The sequence below is a fragment of the Hakea prostrata genome, chromosome 5 (assembly GCF_041222555.1).
Source record: "Hakea prostrata isolate BN-2017 chromosome 5, UWA_Hpros_2, whole genome shotgun sequence".
Classification (NCBI taxonomy): Eukaryota; Viridiplantae; Streptophyta; class Magnoliopsida; order Proteales; family Proteaceae; genus Hakea; species Hakea prostrata.
In genome coordinates, this window is record NC_142604.1 from 46,603,065 (window position 1) to 46,626,708 (window position 23,644).

The 23,644-nt window shown below is 35.7% G+C and overlaps 2 protein-coding genes and 4 non-coding genes across 7 annotated transcripts; 2 read left to right on the top strand and 4 right to left on the bottom strand.

Annotated features, from left to right (window-relative positions):
* Positions 1-3,090: 3,090 nt before the first annotated feature.
* On the bottom strand, positions 3,091-3,172 carry TRNAS-AGA (transfer RNA serine (anticodon AGA)). Its single transcript has one exon. It is a non-coding gene; the product is annotated as a tRNA-Ser (tRNA).
* A 635-nt stretch (positions 3,173-3,807) lies between these two features.
* On the bottom strand, positions 3,808-3,889 carry TRNAS-AGA (transfer RNA serine (anticodon AGA)). The gene has a single exon. It is a non-coding gene; the product is annotated as a tRNA-Ser (tRNA).
* Positions 3,890-4,500: 611 nt separating this feature from the next.
* On the bottom strand, positions 4,501-4,582 carry TRNAS-AGA (transfer RNA serine (anticodon AGA)). Its single transcript has one exon. It is a non-coding gene; the product is annotated as a tRNA-Ser (tRNA).
* Positions 4,583-13,071: 8,489 nt separating this feature from the next.
* Positions 13,072-17,705, top strand: LOC149016162 (uncharacterized). The gene is made up of 4 exons (XM_089156688.1): positions 13,072-14,272; positions 14,421-14,437; positions 14,583-14,685; positions 17,620-17,705. Exons 1-4 carry the CDS (start codon positions 13,072-13,074, stop codon positions 17,703-17,705), a joined length of 1,407 nt encoding a protein of 468 aa, XP_089012814.1.
* TRNAE-UUC (transfer RNA glutamic acid (anticodon UUC)) lies at positions 16,511-16,582 on the top strand. Its single transcript has one exon. It is a non-coding gene; the product is annotated as a tRNA-Glu (tRNA).
* Positions 17,706-17,716: 11 nt separating the features above from the next.
* On the bottom strand, positions 17,717-21,868 carry LOC149016164 (Adenine nucleotide alpha hydrolases-like superfamily protein). Of its 2 annotated transcripts, none has more exons than XM_089157287.1 (5): positions 21,589-21,868; positions 21,394-21,497; positions 21,186-21,304; positions 19,559-19,658; positions 17,717-18,117 (listed from the first exon to the last, which is right to left on the bottom strand). In XM_089157287.1, the coding sequence occupies exons 1-4, from the start codon at positions 21,797-21,799 to the stop codon at positions 19,571-19,573; spliced, it is 522 nt and encodes a 173-aa protein (XP_089013413.1). In that variant the 5' UTR covers positions 21,800-21,868; the 3' UTR covers positions 17,717-18,117; positions 19,559-19,570. The 2 variants fall into 2 exon arrangements, with proteins under 2 accessions (XP_089013413.1, XP_089013411.1); XM_089157285.1 differs by having other exon boundaries at positions 17,725-18,135.
* Between the last annotated feature and the right edge of the window lie 1,776 nt (positions 21,869-23,644).

Here is a 23,644-nt window from a genome sequence, read left to right on the forward strand (position 1 = left end):
TCAAAAAATAAAGTAGAATGGATAAAAAAATATACCCAACTACTAAGTTTTTTTGTGTTTTAGGTTCACTAGGAAAAGTTCATGCTCACCTTGACCACATCCATAGGATTTTTGGGATGTGTTTTTATATATAATTTAAGGGCCTATTTGGTTATATGAATCCAAAGATTTCAAATCTCTGAATTCACAAATGGGAGACTTATACCCGTTTGGTTGTGTAAATTCTTGGATTCATGAAATCTACAGATTCATCTTTTTAACTAAAAACGTGAATCTGTAAATTTAGAGGTATGAAGTGAAATCTAGAGATTTCACCCCTTACCATAAAAGCATTAAACATTTGAACCATGATTCTATAAATATTTTCCAAGATGAATTTACAAATTTTATTCCAAAAATTCAGGTTAATCAAACACTTAATTTTATAAACCATGACTCAGAAGATTTGAAATCTATAAAATTTTGAAATCTCCAGACTCAAGTAACTAAATAGACCCTAAAAATACGTCAAGACTTCACTCTTGACTTTAAAGAGATTCAAATCCTTGATCTCATAATAAAAAGAAACAAATTTAGAAGGTCTCATAGTACGAGATGTTAGTCTATTGTTAATTGAGCCATTTCACTTATACGATGGACTATGATTGTTGGACCATAATAAAAATCTTATAAATAAACGTAAGAATATTGAAAATGATGGATCCATTGAAGAAAAACAAAATAACAATTGATTATAGAAGAGAATGGTATGGAATATTTTATTTACTTTTTTTTTTTTTAATACAAAGCAATCAATAACAAACAAATTACAACAATTTAGGTACAACTAAGAGTTCTTCCAATCCCATGGTTCTTCCTTCCCTAATGCTGTTGTCGCTAAAGATTTAGCCAGCCTTAGGAATTCTTGATCCTCATCTGTTTTAATAGAGATGCCCTCTATTGTGGGAGCTAAAAACAATAGGTCATGGGTTGCTTCCAAAGGCCATGTAATTTGTGGTTTGGGTATAAACTCTCTGATCCGATCCCAGTTTGTTAAGATTAAGTCAGTCCGCAGATTGTGATTTAGAGCAATTCTCAGTCCCAATGCTAGTCCCTTGGCCATAGTTGCAACAAAAGACCTTCCAACATATTTGCCACTCCAGCAGTAAATTATATTCCCCTGTTGAGTTAATCCCTAGCAGCATCCCACCTCCTTGGTCGTGTGTTTTACGACTTGTGCACAAAATAATGTTGTGAGGTTCACTGGCACTATTGATTGCAATTTATAGAAGTCACTCTCCCTAGTTTCTCTATTGATAGAGATTAAGGGGTTACTGCTTACTTTCCCCAGCGGATATAATTGTAGTTCCTGACACCAATTACTTATATAAAGTCAATACCTTTTTTAGGATCGGCCACATCCTTCCTGAAGATTATAGCATTATGCATCTGCCACACACTATAACAGGTAATACTTATAATGGAGACTAATCACCTTACCATAAGTATGTCAAGATTTGAATTATAGAACAAGTTTAGGCAAAAGTCTAAAATATTAGAGAAAGACAACAATTCTATTCTTAGTCATATGGGTCCCACCGTTTAGATCCTCCGTGTACATTCACAAGTGTAGAAAAGATGTTAACTTGATTCATTGCTATAACTACAAAACACACAACAATCTGTATTTAAATTCCATTTGTAGAGAATCGCATTAACTGGGATCCGTGCATGTAGAAGACAAAAAAAAAAAAAACAAATCTGGGAAGAATCCTAAGTTTTCATAAAAACAACTACGACCTTTTATCTAAACAAAATACAAGTGAAGGGTTATAATTAAAAAGCAACCCTTCACTTTTTTTTTTTGGTGAAATAAAAATAGCATTAAGAAAGGTTAAAAGCAGTTACAAATATTAGGTACTATTCTATTACAGTCATCCACCTGATTAGCTGCCATATTAGCATAATTTTCAAAATACGATTGAAGCATAGGGTTTGGGAATTTATCGTATTGCACATTTTTTGTTATCTTACCCAATTCCATTAGCATGCCTAAATCCCCTAGAGGCCATATCTCTCTTGATGGCCATGGTAATAGGGCCACAACTTGTTCATTGTTGGTCCAGATTTCTTGTTCTTGTAATCCATTCCCTTTTGCCTTGTCCATTTGTAGTTGTAGCCCCATTAGAATTGCCTCCAAGATGCTTTTTGTTCTTCCTTTACCGAAATTGACAGACTGTATAGGTCCATCTATGCATATCCCCGTGCTCCATCCTGCTGTATCTAGCTGTTGGTTTGATACCCCTGGACATAATAAAACAGTTTTGTTAAATTTTGGTATAGTGATACACCAACTATCACCTTGTAGAATTGCATTAGGTTGTCTATTTAAAAGTGCACTTCTCTTTTTCCTTTTGTAGTTTTAACATCTTAATCCAGTGGTTAAGATTCCCCAGCACCTTTCTTAGAATTGCATTAGGTTGTCTATTTAAAATGCATTAGGGTTAGGTATTTTTTATTAAAAATTGTATCATTTCTTTCTTTCCAAATAAAATAGCAGGTTATAATGAAGACCGAAAAAAACCAGCATAATTTATCCTTGTCTACATGTGAGCACATTTTGTAACACCAGCTTAGTAGGGATATATCTGTCCAGTTTTTTGTACGTAAGCCCAAAGGTCCTACTGCCGCATGTACTCTTTTTCCCCATTCATAGGAAATTAGGATATGCCATGTTGTTTCATCTTCTTTTTCACATAGTCCGCATTATGACTGATTGTGTGTCCATTGAGCCAGCTTTGCTCTAGCTGGTAGTCCTGCATTTAAAGCTCGCCAAAAGAATACTTTAAATCTAGTATGGAAATATTTGAAAATGACACAAAAATAAAAAAGAAAGCTTGAAATGACTGATTGTGTGTCCATTGAGCCAGCTTTGCTCTAGCTGGTAGTCCTGCATTTAAAGCTCGCCAAAAGAATACTTTAAATCTAGTATGGAAATATTTGAAAATGACACAAAAATAAAAAAGAAAGCTTGAAATGACCACATTCAATTTAAAAATAAAGAACAAAAGACTGAAATGATTACCATTCAATTTTGTATCACATTGGTGTCGTGAACGGTAGGATTCGAACCTACGCGGGCAGAGCCCACATGATTTCTAGTCATGCCCGATAACCACTCCGGCACGTCCACTTGAATGTTTATCAACTATCACCTTGTAGAATTGCATTAGGTTGTCTATTTAAAAGTGCACTCTCTTTTTCCTTTTGTAGTTTTAACATCTTAATCCAATGGTTAAGATTCCCCAGCACCTTTAGAGGGTTAGGGTTTTTTTTTATTATTTATTAAAAATTGTATCATTTCTTTCTTTCCAAATAAAATAGCAGGTTATAATGAAGACCGAAAAAACCCAGTATAATTTATACTTGTCTAAATGCGAGCACATGTTATGACACCAGCTTAGTAGGGATATATCTGTTCAGTTTTCTGTACGTAAGCCCAAAGGTCCTGCTGCCGCATGTACTCTTTCCCCATTCACAGGAAATTAGGATATGCCATGTTGTTTCATCTTCTTTTCCACATAGTCTGCATTTTGACTGATTGTGTGTCCATTGAGCCAACTTTGCTCTAACTAGTAGTCATGCATTTAAAGCATGCCAATAAAATCTGGTATGGAAATATTTGAAAATGACACAAAAATATAAAAGAAAATTGTTTCCTTGTTTTTGTTGTAAGAAAAAAGAAAGCTTGAAATGACCACATTCAATTTAAAAATAAAGAACAAAATATTGAAATGATTACCATTTGATTTTGTATCACATTAGTGTCGTGGACGGCAAGATTCAAACTTGCGCGGGCAGAGCCCACATGATTTCTAGTCATGCCCGATAACCACTCCGGCACGTCCACTTGAATGTTCATCAACTATCACCTTGTAGAATTGCATTAGGTTGTCTATTTAAAAGTGCACTCTCTTTTTCCTTTTGTAGTTTTAACATCTTAATCCTGTGGTTAAGATTCCCCAGCACCATCAGAGGGTTAGGTATTTTTTATTAAAAATTGTATCATTTCTTTCTTTCCAAATAAATAGCAGGTTATAATGAAGACTGAAAAAAAATCAGTATACTCTATCCTTGTCTAAATGTGAGCACATGTTGTGACACCAGCTTAATAGGGATATATCCATCCAGTTTTCTGTACATAAGCCCAAAGGTCCTACCACATGTACTCTTTTTCCACATTCACAGGAAATTAGGATATGCCATGTTGTTTCATCTTCTTTTCCACATAGTCTGCATTCTGATTGATTGTATGTCCATTGAGCCAACTTTGCTCTAACTAGTAGTCCAGAATTTAAAGCATGCCAAAAGAATACTTTAAAATCTTGTATGAAAATATTTGAAAATGACACAAAAATAAAAAAGAAAATTGTTTCCTTGTTTTTGTTGTAAGAAAAAAAGAAAGTTTGAAATGACCACATTCAATAAAATTACAGTTCAAGTTGTTTATAACATTATTTTCGTGGACGGCAGGATTCGAACCTGCGCGGGCAGAGCCCACATGATTTCTAGTCATGCCCGATAACCACTCCGGCATGTCCACTTGAATGTTCATTATGAGCAAATGTTTATAAATATTTTATTTTCCTCACATGCTATATGTTTAGGAGCTACAGTTGCCGTTCATTCTAACTGTGCTAAGAAATCGTTAAAGATTTGACATTAATATTATATATTTTGCCTTTCTACAATTGGGAAGTCAAAATAATAATATTATTCTTATAGAAAAATTATATGAAATACCAATTTTACATTATATTCTTATCCATGTGGATTTAAAAAAAAAAAAACATGGCAATAGGTTTTTTTTTTGGTACGAACAATAGGTATTTAAAGTATAACAAGCAACAACATGGTTTTAAATATATAAACGTATTCTTTTAAGCGTATAATCGAGTCAGGTCTAGGTTATGTCATGTCATTCTCTTTTGTCAATGTAGGATTGATAGAGTGGTAGAGATCCATAATTCTCAATGGAGAGGTCATGGGTCGATCTTTGCAGACAACATCTCCCCCAACTGAGGATGTAATCAAGATGCGTGCAAGTTGGCTCGAATGAATCTCAGCTTCAAAAAAAAAATTAATTATTCTATTTTTTTTTCATGGTTTTAAAATTTTTAAATGTTTATGAGCTATTTATGTGATAATTATTTAAGAAATTACCTTTTTCTCTTCCTTAAAGATTTTTTCTAAAATACAATATTAAGCAGATTTTTGTGGTGGAATGAAACATAGTGATTTTTTTTTATTATGAATAATACTTATAGGAGAGAAATAGGGGGGGGGGTGGGTGAAGAGACATAAAATTTGAGGTAAAAGGGTGTTTTGAAGAGATGAGCCTCTCAATAGAACCTGTTAAGGATAGGTGAGACATTTCGCTGGTGACATGATTTAAGGGCCGGGTACAGAACCGGAGATTTGAAACCCGGATTCACAAAGGGAGATTTCGTTTGGTGTGTGAATCCGATCAAAAACAGAGATTCACATTTTTACACAAAACGGAACAGAGATTTATGGGTATGAGGTGAAATCCAGAGATTTCACCCATACTATCAAAGCGTGAAACATTTAAACCATAATTCAATAAATAATTTTTTAGGATAAATCTAGAAATTTCATTCCAAAAATTCAAACTAACCAAACAGTTAATTTTATGAACCATGACTCTAGAGATTTGAAGTCTGTAGATTTGAAATCTCTAAATTTTTGAAATCTACAGACTCAAGTGACCAAACAGGCCCTAACAAATATTACATGCGAATGGCTTGAAAGGGTTTATTCAATGAGGAAAGTGTATGTTGTTTTTGGAGGAAGAGTATTTTGGTTCAAAAAAATACTTGACATGATTATCAACGAGTTTGAGGTTTTGATGTTATAATATGGGTATCAGAGGCAAAGAGAGGTTTGTCCAATTGTTCCACCATGAGAAATTAAGTAGATTAACTGTCCAACATGGCAATGGTAGGATATACTTCAAATTGAGTCATTTGAATCATCCATCATAATATATTGATATGGGTTATCTTCAATCTCGAGTACAAGAATTCGTGCCACAGACTCACACATAAGGAAAACAATAAAACTCATTGGGTGGCTGAGGTAAGATGTGTTTTCCTAAGGATATGGGAGGAATGGATGGGGACCGATGTCCAAATGCTGCTCTTATAAATCAATTGTTTCCAAAGTAAGTCAGCAAGGAGATACTAGGGGTTGTATGGCAATGATTTTGGCACACTTATTTTGTGCCATTTGCCCATTTTGGCACAGAAGTTGCCAAAATCTTATATGGTAAACCGGTTTAAAAAAAGCGTGATTGTTCAGCAAAAGTGTATTGGATGGGGTGTTTAGCACACAATTTCCATGCCGATGAATTGGACAGAAGCAATTCTCATAAAAAAAACAAGGAGCACAAGGGAAGCTGACGGTGAATGGGTTATCGACATCATTTGCCCATTTAATTTTATCAAAAGCCCTAAAATGGTATGCTTCTCTCTCTCAACTCTTTCGTCTCTCTTATCTCTCTTGTCTCTCTCAAGCCCTAAACAAGTGAAGAAGCCTCTCTTGTTTGTCTCCTTCACTCTCGTTGTCTCTCTGCAACCAAAGTCACAAGCTCCCTCTATACTTGAGTATGAGTTTAACAGAGAACAAATTCCAATTTCAGGTTCGTTTGTGATCATTTTAGGGTTTCCACTTCTTCATCTTCATTCACCTGTGAATGGAGGGTATTTAACTAATTAAAAGGAATCGCGTGATTCTTTTTTTTTTCTTCTCTTTTTTCCTTAAACCAATTTCTTTGTTGTTTCCCTTTTTCGTAAAATCTCTCTTTTTGTAGTCTATACTAAGCACTGGTTGGAAGTGTCAAGGAGTTTTCTGAAATTTCTTTTTCCCCCTTGCCATAGCCCCCTCCCCCGTTTTGAATGAGATTAAATTACTCTGGTTTTTTTTTTTTTTTGGTGAAGGATATTTGAGGTTGCCAATTTCTTGTTTATGTAAATGAGGTCCCTTTTTAGTGTTGAAGAAAATTAAAGACATAAAGAGAGTCCATTGTTTTTTAGAGGATGCCATTTTTTTATTTATTCTTTATATGAGTAAATTGGTTATTTGATTTGATTCCCTCTATTTACATGTTTAGTAGTATATTATGAACTGTCCAATTTAGTTCAAGTAATATCACTCTTTGAATCTTCTTCTATAGAAGAAGTTGTTACTAGTTCATCTATGCTATATATTGTTGTCATTAGTTATTACTATGTGAATGTTTACATCATACAATAACGACTTCATTACCATACAACTTATCATTATCGAAGTTCTGATTGATATATTCAAAAGAAGAATGCAAACTGTATAAGATGTTTTATTACATTTGTCTTCTATCAAGACAGAAATAAGTGCTATTTATTTCAAGTGTCATATTCTCAACATTTTCTTACACTAATTGATTTCTACTAAAACAGGCTGAAGAAGATAACAAAGAGCAGAGTGATATAAAGGGCTGAGTTTTTCACTGTACTGAATGTTAAGAGGTTTGTTACAAGTCACAAGATCATAATTTTTTTCTCAAGTTTGTTGTTTCTCATTGTGTATTGTTCATTATATGTTGTTGTATCATATTATCGAGTGAGTTCTTGTTATGAGTTTTGGGTGTTTTTGACAGCTCTTCAGCTCCTGTGATACTTAAGCATCATATTACTGTTTTGTGTCATTCTAATTTGTTATATTCTTTTCACGTTTGCTGGCGATTTGTGTTAAAAATTCATTATGTTATCTTTTCAATTTTTTACACTAGATTGACAATATTATTGTATTTTTCTTTTAATTGCATCTTTTTGGACTTTTTTTTTATCACAGAAAATGAAAATATATTACTTAAAGTAGATATGTGAGTTATAGTTCTGCTCACTACTAAAGTCATTAGTGCTGCTATTACTACATGCAGCCCATAATGCTAACTGAGTCCAGTTTGATAGAAGTGATGGGGATTTAAAACTACAAAAAGTTGTTCCATGATAGTTAGTCAAAATGCTAATCAAGTTTGATGCCAAGTGCACCAGCCAGGCTTGTTGGCACGGTTTGAGCAGCAATTCAAACACCATTTCCAAGTTGCACCAAATTTCTTGTGGTCTCATAGTCATAGCTGATGTTATAGATAGGCCTTCTTGAATTGCCCCTAACAATGCCTTCATGCTGTCGTTGCCTTTGAATCTCCTTGTTGTCAGATGATAAATATTTCCTCTTTCTACAATCCCCAAGCACCATCCTGATCTGTTTAGAAGTTTGTTAAATACCCTGCACATAACAAGGTGGGTAAGTGGATAGTTTTGATATAAGACTGAAAATCATATTCCAACAATGGGCATCTTTTTGGACTTAGTTAAATCATTTGTTGTTCAATTGTGGCTACCCTCAGATCAAATCATTGTGAATACCCTTCTAGACTTTTCTTTATGCCTTTCTTTTTCTAGTGAGACAACTTTCATCTAAGACACACAATCATAGATTTATTTATATTGCATATCTATCAATTGACACACACACACTTAGATTAAAAAATTTATCTTATCTATTTTCAACTGTGTTGTTCTCATCATTCAAAACGGGTGGTATTTGGACTATCCACTCTGCCCCTTCGTATTAAGATGTCAACATCCAGTGTAAATGATGTGAGAAATTCTTATTTGAAGTACACCAATACAAATTGCAACTATTGGAACCTGACAGCTGTCATGATTTCAACCTTAGTCCGACATTCTAATAGGTTATATCAAGGATATGCGTCATTTTCGAGAGGATGTAGTTTCTTTCAATAGTGTGAACCAATAGAAGTGAGGGCACCCACTCTTTCACGTGGGATGGACACAAAACAAGATGACCTACTACTTAGGGAACTGTTGAAGTCCCAAAAAAAGGGGAAATGAAATGTATGGAGAACATAAAGAAAGATGTAGCATCAATTAAACATGTAGTGATAGGATTATTCATATTATGTGGTGTACTTTTATTCTTATTGGGTTCAGCTACTTAGTTGTATTTTGTTATATTATTATATAGTGCTAACTGATATAAAAAATTCTTTCATTAATTTAAATGTCTTTATTATTTGTCAACACTTTAGTAGTTGTATTTTGATTATTATATTATTAGTAGTTGGTATAACACATCATCATTATTTGTATGAATTAGTAGTTTCTCGAAAATGTCAACGTCAAACACTCAAATGTCAGTTTGAGCAAAGAGAATACCAAACTTTTTATACAAATAATGCTTGAAGATGTTAAAACTTTAAACAAAACAACATCCACATTCAATAAGGTATAGGCAGAAAAAATATTTTGGAGAAATTGAGAAGCAGGTTAAAGATAAATTATGAAATGAAGTAGTTAACAAACAAGTTCAACAAGTTAAGGCAACAATATGCTAGTTTCAAAAAATTACAAGAAACTACGGGATTTTGGTGGAACCCATCAATAGAACTACCATTGTTGATGATGAGTCATTATAGAAAATTCATATCAAGGTAATTTCACCTATGTTTATATTTTATTTATTTAAAGTTTTTTTAGATGATATTAGAGCTTCAATTGAAACAATACAATATGCATCATAGACTTATGTACCAATTTGTACAATATTTATGACATACTAATTCAGGTTTGGCTAAGTTTAGGTGGCATGGTCGTGCTAAAGTGGAAGAGTTGTGTAAAATTTTTGGAGGTACATATGCAACAGCTAAAGAAGAGATAACTCCTAATACTGTACTGCAGCCTACAGTAGACTTGAGTAGAGATATTGACAAGTCAGTGGATGATGCTAACTCAGATGGAGTTGACAAACATCATTTCTGATGTGGATCCTAAGGTGTCACCTACCACTTAGGTTCATACATCCAGTGGGCACGTCCCTCCTACGGAAAGGCATAACAAGACTCCAAATGCAAAGAGAAGGAAGAAAAAGAGCACAGGCCCAGAATTCAACAATTCAAATGTTATTCAATCCTTCTCAGAAATGTGCTTGGCAAAGCAGGACAAGTATTTAAAGAATATTGCTGATTTAAGTGATCCTAATGACTTCAGCATTGCTAAGTGAATAAATGTTCTTGTGACAATGAATTTGATACCCCCACATTAAGCAAGGCAATCTTATATGTCAAGTCGGACCCAACATTTATAGAAGTGATGATATCTCTCCCCCCCCCCCCCCCCCCCAAGTCAAAGAGATTGCTCTCAATTCAATGCTTGCATCTACCCAACCACCCTAGTGACCCTACTCAAACTTGAACAATTTGCTTTTGATTTGTTTTTTCCAAATGGATTTTATTTTCTTTGTAGATCATATTAAACAGTTGGTGTAAGAGTAAGATTATGTTTGAATTTTTCTTTTTAGTTTTTTTGTCATGGATTGTATGGATATGTGTGATTTTTAATAGGGTATGGACTATGAAAATTTGGCTATGCATTGTATGGATTAAGTGTGCTTTTTAATAGGGTATGGTGTATAAAATTTTTATTATGAATTGTGGATGGATGTCATCTTTTTTATTTTTATATCTTTTTAAAATTTTATATGAATAGGGTTCGCATGAATTTTCAGGGATTATAATTATAATATGGATACATCTAGTGATTCATATGAAGAGATTTTCGTGGAGTATTTGGGTTTGGAGATGTTGATGGGTCAACCACAAGTGATCTGTGTCTCTGAGCCAATACAAGATAGCAAACTCGTGGGATCCAAACATGTTAAAGAAATCTTAAATGGACACATAGATCCCGACTACAAAAGATTTAAGATGAAGTGACATGTGTTCTATAACCTAGAGTTCAAAATATGACATCGATGGTGGTTAGATAATACTATGTACATTCATGTAGATGAATAGCTTGGGATCTTTTTATGCTTACTTGACCATGACTTTAAATCACGGAAGATTTTCAACGTTAGCCGAAAACAATCACAAGAGTATTCAAAAGAGTGTTAGATGCTTTCATGATATTAAGTACAGAAAACATAAGGTCTCCCAACCTTGATGCAATTCCAAGAGTGATCTAAACAAATCCAAAACATTTTCCTTACTTCAAAGTATGATACATGCTTTCATTATTAGTTAAGCATTTATATTTTATGTTTGTTATCGACGTCTATTAATGGGTTTGAAAATGTTCATTGTACTAAGATTGTATTGGTGCCATCGATGCCACCCATGTGCATGTAGTGGTACTGGCTAAAAGACAAGTATCATATCGTGGAAGGAAAGGAATCACCATACAGAATGTCATGTGTGTGTGTTTATTCGACATAAAATCCACGTTTGTTTATAGTGGTTGAGAAGGTTTTGCAAATGATTGTAGAGTTTTTAGACAAGCAATTATGGACTCAAGTTTAAATTTTCCTCATCCTCCTCCTAATAAATTTAATACAACTAGTTCATCGATTCTTTTTAACCCTTCATCAGATCTAAATTGATGGGACCAACTTTTATTATTTTATATTGTTGTAGGAAAGTATTATTTAGTTGACTCTGGATACTTGACTATGACCAGATTCATAACACCATTTAAGGGTAATATGTATCATTTACGAGATTTTAGGGGGAGAGGTCGAGGGCCAAGGATTGTAGCTGAACTTTTCAACCACAGAGAATTTTATAGAAAGATGTTTTGGGTGCCTAAAGAGCAGGTTTTCAATTTTGTCTAAAATGCATCACAGATTTACATTATGTACTTAATTAAGCCAAAATTATCATTGCTTGTTATGTTATTCATAACTACATCCGCGACGTGCAATTTGCTAACAAAAAGTTTCAAGAGTATAAAGACTCGCTTTGGATACCTGAAGAAGTCATATTTGATCCTTATGTTTCCCTGGAAAATCCCAAAATGAAGCAGAACAAATAGAGAAGCAAATGAAAGCGATTGCAAATCAGTTGACAACAATAGTGAGATTGCCACTAATCACTTGAAGCATTATACTCCTGATTTTATGTGAGTAATTGTGTATCAAATACTTGTATTTATTTACTTATTTATTTATTTTATTAAAAAAAGTGTCCATTCCATTTTGTACATACCGTGCCAAATTTTGCCAGAGAAATGTGTCCATCTATGTCCAACTATCCAAGATTTTAGTACCCATTATGTGCCAATTTGCCACAGAATGTACCACACAAATTTTATTATAAAGTTTAGTACTTGTAGGCCTTTTTTTTGTTTGAATAAAATTTTATTGTCGAAATAAAAAAAAAAAAAAAAAAAAAACATAAAAAATAATGACATAACATTACAAAATGTTGCTTTGTTGGATAAGACAAGTTGATTATTGTAATGATCATTCCATTGATGCCAATTTTGCATGTGCTCCAAATGGACTCCTCAGTCCTCACACGCAAAACTTCCTCTCTCTTAGCATGGAAGTTTGATGCTTAACATAGAAAATAAAAAGCGACGGAAAAGCTTGTTTCTCGTGGGTCCATCAATAAAGCAGGGTGCCAACCCTAAACTCTCAATCTCAAACACCTCACCTTTCCCTTCTTAATCCAACTGAATTCTTCTGCAACTCAATAAATCATCTTCCCAGGCTCTGTTTTCTTTCAAACAAGCCAAACTCGGAGGCTGAGGAGGAGGAGAAGAAAATAAAAAGAAAAGAAAAGATAGTTTCTGCAATTCTCAGCCTGAGCTTTGGCTTATTCCATAGTTGCAGCTTCTGGGGTGGTGGTTTCCGATGGTGTCCCGTTAAAGTAAGTGCTTGGGTTTCTTCAATCTGGGGAGATTTGGTCGGAAATAATGGAGTTGCAGAGGTTTAGGCAGTTGATGCTCCTTTGGTCAAGAATCCAAAGCACCCGTGTGGCCCTCGTGGGTGGAAACCACACCGCTGCAAGGTTTTGCACTCGCTAGTTTCCCCTCCCTCTCCTCTCGCCTGCAAATCATCTTTGCCCTCTTTGTTACTTTCTTTCTCTGACATCGTCTTCGTCATCGTCTAAAAACCAAGAAGAACTTGCAACAACCCTCTCTCTTCGAGATCGATTAAGAAGAAAAAATGGGGTTGGTTCCAAGATTGCAAACCACCGCCGTGACCCAGTGTAAGATCAAGAACCTTCATAGAGATGGGATCATTTTGAGTTCTGATGATCAGCTCATAATTACGCTACCCGATTCAAGGGCTTTGAAAGTTATCGCACGATCTGTGCTTCTGGCTTTGGCCATTGTTACTTCTCCATGGCTTGGTTCGATGGTCATTTGGGATTCATCCTTATCTTACACTCCTGTAACCTCTGATGCCCAAATCCCTGGTGAATCATTGTTGGATCTACTTGTTCATGATTTGAGCAGCGAGGGTCTCTTCAAATCGGGCGACAAAGCCCTCCTCGTGAGCCGAAATGGCGACGGTTACGAGTTTACTGCTAATGGTGCCCAGATCTTGAGCGGTCACGGCATGGATCTCGTCTCTGAATCCGATTCCGAGCGACAGAACTCGATTCCAGATGCCACATTTGATTTCATCTTCGCGTCTGATTTCCTTGCTGGAGATTTCATCGATCGAATCCTCAAGACCGGTGGAATGGTTGCTGTTCAATTAAGCAACAACCCATTGCAGGCCTTCCACAAGCCACCGAATTACAAAATCGTGTATCTAAGGCAGTTTGAATCCACCGTTCTGGCGTTGAAGAAGACTGGCCTTGCTGAGACCAATTCATCACCCACGAAGAGGCGCCTCTGCAATTTGTCACCGGAGGCCAAGAAGGCAGCTTTGAATGGCCTCGAAGACGTTCTGCTTGAACCGCCGCGAGCTTCTTCGATGAAACAGACTAACAAGTACTTGAAGAGGACCAAATACCTCCCTGATCTAATGGGTGATTCTTTAGAACAATACCCGCGTCGCCTATTCATCGATGTTGGCTTACCAGACAAGAACAGTAATTGGTTTGCACAGAACTACCCAACAAGAAACAGAGATTTTGAAATGTACAAGATTGATACTGTAAACGAAGAGGGTTTAGATGAAGGAGCACCACAGATCACCATGTCAGACTGGTTGGGGAAGAATGTAAAGGAAGAGGAGTACGTGGTAATGAAAGCCGAAGCAGGAGTTGTAGAGGAGCTGATGAAGAACAAAGCAATCTGTTTGGTGGATGAACTGTTTCTAGAGTGCGAGTACCAGAGCTTCGGAAGAAGGAAGAAGAAAAGCAAAAGGGCTTATTGGGAATGCTTAGCTCTCTATGGAAGGTTGAGAGATGAAGGTGTTGCTGTTCATCAATGGTGGGGTTGACGAAGATTTCGACTATGTTAGAGAGAAAGAGCAACAGAGAAAGTAAAAAAGACAAGAAAATTGAAAGCCGCTCTTTCAGTTTTCTTTTCTGTGTGTGTTTTCTGTGTGGGTTGTTACAGATTTAGCAGCCTACACAGTATGTAAGCGTGAGTATGATGTGGAGGGGTGCCTTCAGTATCTTCTTCCAAAGTTTTTTTCTTCTTTTTTCTTCCAGATAAAATGTGTTCTTTCTTTCTCTTGTTTTCACTCTGTATTCTCTTCATATTTTCTCTATCGTTCAGTGTTGTCAAAACTCAAGTGTGACTCTCCCTCTTTCTTCTTATTCCTTTCTTCTCAGTGAAATTGTTGTTTTTGTTGTTAACTTGTTCTTCGTGGAACTACCAGGTATTCTCACTTGTTAATGGCATATGATAAACCCCCAAAATCTTTTTATGTACGAGATTAAACATGGATCTTGTAAGACGCGAAGAAAGGAAAATGGGTTTTTATTATTTTGATAATGTCCAGCAGCACATATCATAATGCAAGATATTGACCAAAGTCACTGAGTTGGCTATATACAGAGCTTGTTTGGTTCAGGTTGGAGAACCTTTTACAAAGTTACTAACTTGAAAAAGAATAAGATTTGTACTTTCGAGTTGCCCTTTGGCTCCTAGCAGTTGATGAACTTTGTCTAAGGGCCAAGGGTGCAAATTCGGACGAGAGACCATCTAAATCACCTCAGAATTATTCCACTAGAATTTGAAAAAATACAGCATGAAAACCTAACATTGTAAAACCCCTGTTGGATACAAGAGAGACAATCATTGAATAAAATCTTTGAGTCACTTTTTTTTTTGGTCTAACAACTTTAACTTTGAGTCACTTGTTCTTGTCACAATATGGAGGAATGAGGAAATAAAAATCAAAGCACCATCCAAATCCTATTGAGTTTGTGACTGTAAACCCTTTTTTCTTTTTTGTATGAAACTGAAAAGCTTCATCCATGAACTTGAAAGAAACTATAGACGTATAGAAAAAGAAAGAAATACAAATTTAAATGCATGGAACACAAGGTTCGATCCAAATCAAGGAATGGAAATTGACCAAATGTCATACATGTAATAGACAAGGTCATCCTAGCTAAGGAATGGGTTGAGCCCAAGCCCTTAGCATCGTGGTTGTAGCAACCACAACAACAATTAAGCACAAGGATTACGCCATACGTATCCTCCAAAACCGACACGCCATAAAGGTGGACATAGACACGCTACAAGGACGGAAATACACGCCACAAGGGCGGAAATAACAGCGAGGCGACCAACAATACGAAACTCTCACAGCAGCAAAGCTTCCAAATCCCTGGGAGACACTTCCAACTCCTAGTGTAAAACCTTAAGCTCTGCAGAATCTCGCATCTTCCTGGAATTTTTTTCCCCCCTGACCGGAACTTCATGGGAGAAAGGTAGAGAAGGAGGCGAGGGAGCAGAACAGGGGTGGAGGTGGTGGAGAAGCGAACAAAGAGGCGGAGAGAAAGCGAAACAGAGAGGCAAAGAGAGGGAGATAGGAGGCAAGGGAGCAAAACAGAGTTGGAAAAAGAAAAACCTCAAAGCACGAGTGGAGATAGAGGTGGAGAGAGGGACAGAGGAGGTGAGGGAGCAGAAAGGGTGGAGGTGGAGAGCAGAAGCACAGCGATATTTCGTTTCTTCAGAACGGCACTCCCTAGGGTTTTGAGTTGAGTTGAGTTGACTGTAAACCCTTGGGTATATTAGCAAAGATAAACCAACAATGAAAGCATGAACCTAGCATAAACAATGGAGACATGTTATATTATAAAACGTGTTTAAAAATTTTATTGTGATTCATACTTGAAAACAACCAAATGTAAAACTGATATCAACCCCAATATTGAAGGGGCCATAAAAAAAAAAAAAAAAAGGGAAAAAAAAAAAAACCCGGAAACCCCCCCCCCCCCCAAGCTTTTGCAGATTCCTCCGCGATCAAATAGTTTCTGGATGAATCCCATTTTATTCCACACCAAACATTTAATTTAAAATTAATCCATAAAGGGGGAATCTTACAAATTGAAATCCTTGTTTTATCCCCCCAACCCTAATTGAGTTTGCCATTCAAAGGGAAAAGACCCCCATTAACTCTCCACCAAACCGGCCAAGGGTTGCCATTCAAAGGAAAAGTAAGCACAAAAAAAAGACTAACTTATATCAACAATTCCATTGTCGTCCAGTGGTTAGGATATCTGGCTTTCACCCAGGAGACCCGGGTTCAATTCCCGGCAATGGAACAATTTTTATATTTTTTTATCCTTTATCCTTTTTCACGTTTATAACCTGAACCACCTGATCATCCGGGGTGGTTTTCCGGTCAGGAGACCTATAAGGCCATAACCACACATGGTGAACACACTGGAATGTAAATTTAGACACTTTCAAGAGCTTTTAATGGAGCAAGATGGATTCCAGGATCAATGGATAAAAGAGAGAACGCAAAGAAATAACAGAGAAAGCCACGTTGCTTTAATCTCTGTCTTATTTGGTTGAGATCATTATTGACAAAGAAAGATGGTTACAGGTTACAACCACATACATGTTCAGAAAGAAAAAAAGAACATACTGATGATGTTCAATGAGACCAGTGTCCACACTTCACAGCACTGATTGATGATGTCGTCTTCTGCAAATAAGGCCACGTTTATCTATTGAAGATGGATGGAAAAAGACAATTTTTTCTCAATGATTCGAACTACAATGTCGTTTTGAATAATTCTGTGCTCACCAAGATCAATAATATCAACAGGTGTTGACGATTTGAGGACGAAGATGCCCAAATCATCATAACCCGTGAGGCCTCAATAATAGCCATTAAAAAAAGCTTCAAAATGATATTGTTCTTTAATCCTTGCCTCCATTATTCTCGGAATGATCAGATCTAGACTGTTCAGTTCTGGGAAAGGATCCAAAGATGATGAACTGATCATGCAGGAATCATTGTGTAGATCTGTAACCCTAATCTCTGTAAAAGGATTGATTCAATCCCGGATTTTGAACCCCTCGATCCAATACATAGCAATCCCACTTTTCAACTAGCATTTCAATGAACAAGCATGGTAAGAATTGATTCCCTTTATTGCCTAAAGACTATTGCAATGTGTTCCCTCTCTTATTCACAACCTAGCTAATCTTCACTCATCTCCTTTAGGATGACTACCAGTGTATTCCTTTCTAGTTATATCAACATAGTGGGGATGACTCAAAACCAAAACAAAATCATCTAGTAAAGAAATTATGTTTGCAATGAAATTTTATGACCATTATTCTCCAGGTTTCCAGCAGCACACCTTTAACTCAAAACTGAATGTGACAAATGAATACTTCTCTGTTCTGATAACAAAGGAAGAACAGCATTAATCACGATTCAAGAATACAAAGTAGAATCACTTTCACATACATAGGCAGTGGAGAGGCTATAACAACAGATGTTCAACATTATTCATAAGCCTTTAACAAACCAATAATCAATAAAAAATGAAGTTCTTACAATAGATTACAAAAGCAAGCCAACAGCGTGAGCAATACCAGTAAAGTTGGTTAAAAATCAACCATTTTGCCACATTACATGTTTAGACAGCCTGACCCACAGCCAAACAAAGTTTACAATCTTCACAAGCCAAATGACAAACTTCACGAATACAATCCAATACAACATTGACAGACTAGGAAAATATCAATTATGTTACAACATTTCATGAACCAATCATGTGCATAGTAACATGAGAGTGACATCACTGTGAACTGATAATCCCATTGCCATTGCGCGACACTTCAATGGAGAGAGATCCTGGCAATTAAAATATAGTTAAGTTTGATTTAAAGAATTAAGGATATTCACAGAAATAGAAGGCAAAACTCATAAGATCTCCAAAATAAAAATCCAGTTGAAAACAAATATGACTGGAAAAGAAGCAAAAATGATGGCAGAAACTTGGAAGATAAGCAAAACCAAGTTCTAAATCTCCTTGTACTGTTGCCATTTGGGTCCTTTGCAGCTGTTTTTGAAGTGAAAACTGGCATTGCTATCATAGAAATTTGAATGTTTTCAGTATTCAGGAAACTAAATATGAAGTGAAAAATATTAAAGTCCTCCCATGCTTGGGATGCCATCAATATTGACAGCAACTGGTCTTGAGCTTGTACAGATTTGTATCTCCCATTCAGTTTAACAAGGGTGTTATATTTCTCAAAATTCTGCCATTTGGATAAAAGCACTGGTCCTTGTCTGAGCTGGAAAATGCCAATTTGGTTAACCATGTCAACCTGACAAATTTTACTGAAGGTCTCATGTAGATAACCTACATTTTTGTCTAAGACCACCATCCATGGCATGTCTTTGCTACCCAGATTTCCTTAGCTTCCTTCTTCCCATATTAAGTTTAAATGTATTTTCAGTTTGCCCCTTCTCTGCAATTAAACGATAAAAGTATATGGTAGCAGTTGGACAAACTATGTTTTTGAAAAAAGGATAACAAGAACACATGAGAATTAAGTCATATATTATGTTCTATATGACCTTCATTACGATTTTTAACTAACAAAGGAAAATAAAATACCATGGACTGTTTCTGATTTGTCAAGTAGAAGGCACGTCCTACCTAAGTCAAATAGATAAATAGATTGTAGAATTCAGCTGGCCAACAGATAGATAATGCCTCCATTCAATTCAGAAGCGTAGGATCACACCATAAACTAATCCTAAGCATCCAAGCAGATTTATGCAAACTAGCTGCATATTCTTACTGATGATCCAAAAGCAGAGAAGAAATGAACTGGTTAGTATCATAACCATTGTATACTTCCTACATAATAGCATATTGATTGGGGAGAGACCAAAAATTCCATTTGTTATTGTAAATAGTTTATGGAACTGAACAGTGAAACTTTTAAAAGTAATCTAAAGGAAGCAACCCGAACTGGCAAGTCAAGTTGAACTTTGACATGTCAATGTTGAGTTCTATAGAGCATGTCTTTTTAAATCTGGTGCCTGGTTGCATCTGTGAAGGGCAAAACTAAATACCAAGGTCTAAAATGTTAAAATATATATATAACAATATCACTTTACAGCTCATGGAGTTATTTAGCCATGAAAAACAGCAATATTGCCACAAAACAATCAAACAAGATGGATGTAAAAATTGGAAGTAAATTGCTAAATTCCACCATTATTATATAATAGAAAAAAATTTAAAGAAGGGGAGAAAATATACCTTAGAAGCATGTCAAGATGCAGCAGAATCACCCTTAACTACAATAACAGGGCACTGTGCATGGTTTGTACAATGGTTGCTTACACTACCCAAAAACATCCTGTAACCATATACATTGTAGATAATGCTTAACATAAAGTGTTGAGCAAGCGATAAGGAGTATACTATTGTCAATACCAAAAATACTCATTAAAAGGAATCAATGAAATATCTCTAGCAGCACTGTTCAATAGATAAGAGCCAGAAAAGCCATCTGAAGAAAGCAGACTGGCAAACATTTTTGGAGATGATAATACATGTAGCAACTGAAGTGGCACTAAATGATAAATAAAGAGACAGCCATGGTGGCAGCCCAATATGGGTCATGTACTTCAACAAGGAGCCATCTATCCAAAAGGCTACTTTTTACTCAGTATCTGTAGACCACATGGAAAGCTAATGTGTTTTTTTTCCCTTCCTGTTTAGCTTTTTATCTTTCTAAGATTTCTTGAAACACAAGTCCCTAATCTGATAGGTGATCTCCATTATCATGCAAGTACACCATGAGGCGAAAAGCAAGATCAAAAATGCTACCCAACCCACCCACCCCCCTTCCCAAAAAAAAGAAGCTTTTGAGACAATATTTGGGGAAAAGTCTACATAACAACTCCGCAATATTTATATGAGAGTTTGCCAGCCACTGGATTTCCTCCATGCGTATACTAATAGTTGCTCTGACCTTGCAAGTTAAATACCATTAAACCCATTCCATTGATGATAGAAGGATCCACCACTAAAGAACTTAATAGTAGAAAGCAGTGACCAATCAGATGCAACCCCCCTTACTGACCAAATTAAGGCAAAGCTGAGTACATTTACAAGCTCCCTGCATAGTGACATATCAACCCCACTAAACAAAACAATTCGCAAATAGTCTTAACTTTGGAAAAGGAACGCTTAACAATTCAAGGAGAAAGAACCCATGACAAGTGAAGGGTAGTCCCACTTCCAGAAACATTGCACTCATATCGAAAAAAGATTTTGTGAGCTTTTTCTTTTCAAATTTCTGGTCAACGATTTTGAATGGATGAGCAGATGATTGAAACAAAATGTAAAAGGGCACAGAGTGATGGGTAACAAAACTAAGGGTACATAATCTGAAACTGCTCAAAGAAACATGATAAAGTCTCTCTTGCATTTATTTTCTAATAAAATTATGACAGCGAGTTCACTTGTCTTTTTCCATTTAACATGTCTCATTGCATTTTTTACATCCTTTTTCTCATCTCTTCATTCCCCTTTTGATTTAGACCTCAGTCTAGAGATAGCTAGTTAGTTTGGATCCATGGAGCTGAAATCATTCATTTGGAAGAAGGCTGAGTTGTTGTTGTTGTTATGATAGCTTCTTTTTTGATAAATTGCCATGATAGCAAGTCAGGCGTCCATGATAAAGGTGTAAATCAGAGTTCATAGAAAATAATCAACCTAAACAGCTTCACATAATAAGGAAGCTAATGACAGGATAATTATAAAGAATGAATATTTCATCCCACAAGGCAAGATAATGCAGTGCTACCGACTTGAATCATTGATCAGATTGTAAGGATCGAAAAACTATTGATAGAAACTAAGTGGAATCCACAACTACCTTTTAATAGGGCCAAAAGCGCGGGAACCCATCACAAGCAGGTCCGCCTTCAAATTGCTAACAACCTCACATATCATCTCCTTTGGGTCACCAACAACTACTTGTGTCTTCACACTAACCTGAGAAAATAATTAAACGACCAATTAAGAAGGTCTCCAGAATAAGGAATACCAGTAACCAGTGATGGATTAGGGAGAAAAACCCTTACTTTCCTCTCAGCGCAAATCTTTAAAGCATAAGCCAAGACCGCCTCCGTGATTCGTCGCTGATGTGCCTCAATGGCCTGGGTAAACGCAGGTACTTCCAAATCACCTTACAGGATACAGAAACAATCAAAGAAGTTCAAATCAAGTTCTGATGAATCAGGAAAACTAGTTTAAGTTTGAAGATAAAATTTACTTACTAGGGCCACCAAAAGGGATGGCGCCAGGGTTGAGGCCAACAGCAATAGAGGGAGGAGATTGAACATGAAGGATCACTATGCTTCCAGATTCAGAGTCATCTTCCAGAGATTTAAGCTTCAGATTTTCAAGTGCCCATTTTAAGGCGTTCATGCTCTCTTCGTTGCCATCTACTGCAACAACAACACAGCTAAGCTTTCCAGGTCCACTCATGGCTGCCGCCCTTCGATCGATCGAGAGAGAGAGAGAGAGAGATTCGCTGAGTGGAAACTAGAAACTCTACACTCTTTCGTACACGACAAAGCACGAATTTTAAATCCCTTTTATACTACAAAACATATTGAAAATTTCTCATTTCCCTGGTAGTTTTCGTATATTAACTCAAACTCCCTGAAGTTTTTCTGTAAAATTACATAATTAACCAGCTTTAATAATTCTCTTTATTAAACTGGCCATTGGATGTTTCATCATTTCATGTAAGAAAACCATTCAAGATTGCGGTTAGGGTTTCAAAACCAACAGGGACGTTTCTGTTAATTTAAAGATGAATAATTAATATTGATTTTGTAAATACAGGTTTAATATTATCTAATCATGTAATTTTTTCAAAAAATAAAATTTCCTTTATTCTCGTTCACCCCTTGCTTGTAGGCATCCTTCGATATTCCCACACGCGTCTTAGCTCACTTGGTAAATATCAATACTTGTAAGTAAGAGGCCAAAGTTGGAATCTTTTGGGGCCAAGGGTTGCCTTATATTATATAAAATCTTCATTCCCAATGTATAAAAAATGCCTATTACCAAAAACAAAATTGGAAAATGGGCGGGCGTGGTAGTTGTGAAGAAGTGGACAGATCATGTGAACATAATCCTTGGATTCATGAAATCTAGACATTCAATTTTTTACACTAAAAACGTGAATATATAGATTTATGGATATGGACTGAAATCTATGGATTTCACCCCATACGATAAAAGCGCTAAACATTTACGTATTCACAAAAATCACGTTGACCAACTAATTTTTCAGGATGAATCCATAAATTTCATTCCATAGATTCAAGTTAACTAAAAAGTTAATTTTATGAATTACGACTCCATAGATTTGAAATTTCTAGATATTTAAAATCTCCAAACTCATGTAACCAAACAGGCCCTAAGGGTATTTTGGTCTTATTTGTCCTTAGTTGGACATTTTAAAAACCACAATAGATGCTAATGCAAGATGCACTTTTTTTGGGTTAAAAATAACTTGAGTCAAACCTCAGGTTCAGATGAAAATTACTCATAAAACACTATCCATCAGATGTCTCTTGTAAAAAACCATTAGGGTTTCAAAACCAACATAAGGATGTTTCCATTAATTTAAAGATGAATAATTAAATTCATAAATACCGTTTTAATAGTAACTAATCATGTAATTTTTTGCTTTTAAAATGAAGTTTTCGTAATTCTCTCATACCCTTGCTTACAAGCAGGGCAGAGCTAGGACTAAACATTTGTGTGGGGGAGGGGGGTGGCAGGTGAAGAATAAGTTTGGATCACTTCCCCATAGAGCGAGCATTAAGCCACCACACATATTATGTGGGCTCATGTGGGATCTAATGTTGAATTATTTTATCATATTCTAGTTCAATTATTTCAATAATTCTTTTTTCTTTTAATAGTACAATTATTTCAATAATTAGTTCAATATAACTATATAAATATACAATGTTAGAAAAGCAATTAATTCAATTAGATCAATGATTAATTTTAAAAAATTCAATTGGGTTGTTGTTTACTAAAAAATAACATAAAAATAGAGAGAGAAAAAAAATTTAAGAAAATATAAAGTGAATATCTAATAATTGTGAAGATTTAGAAGACTAAGGAGAGAATAAAAAAATAAAACTGAAAAATGGACTGGTGTGGTAGTCGCAAAGGAGAGGATTGATGGCGATGGGAGATGTTGGATAGAGTGCTGCCAAGGAAGGGTAACCTAAGGATTTTGATTAATGGATCTGGATCCTCTCTTTGGAGAAATCTCTCAATGGGAGATAGAATTCAATCATGTCT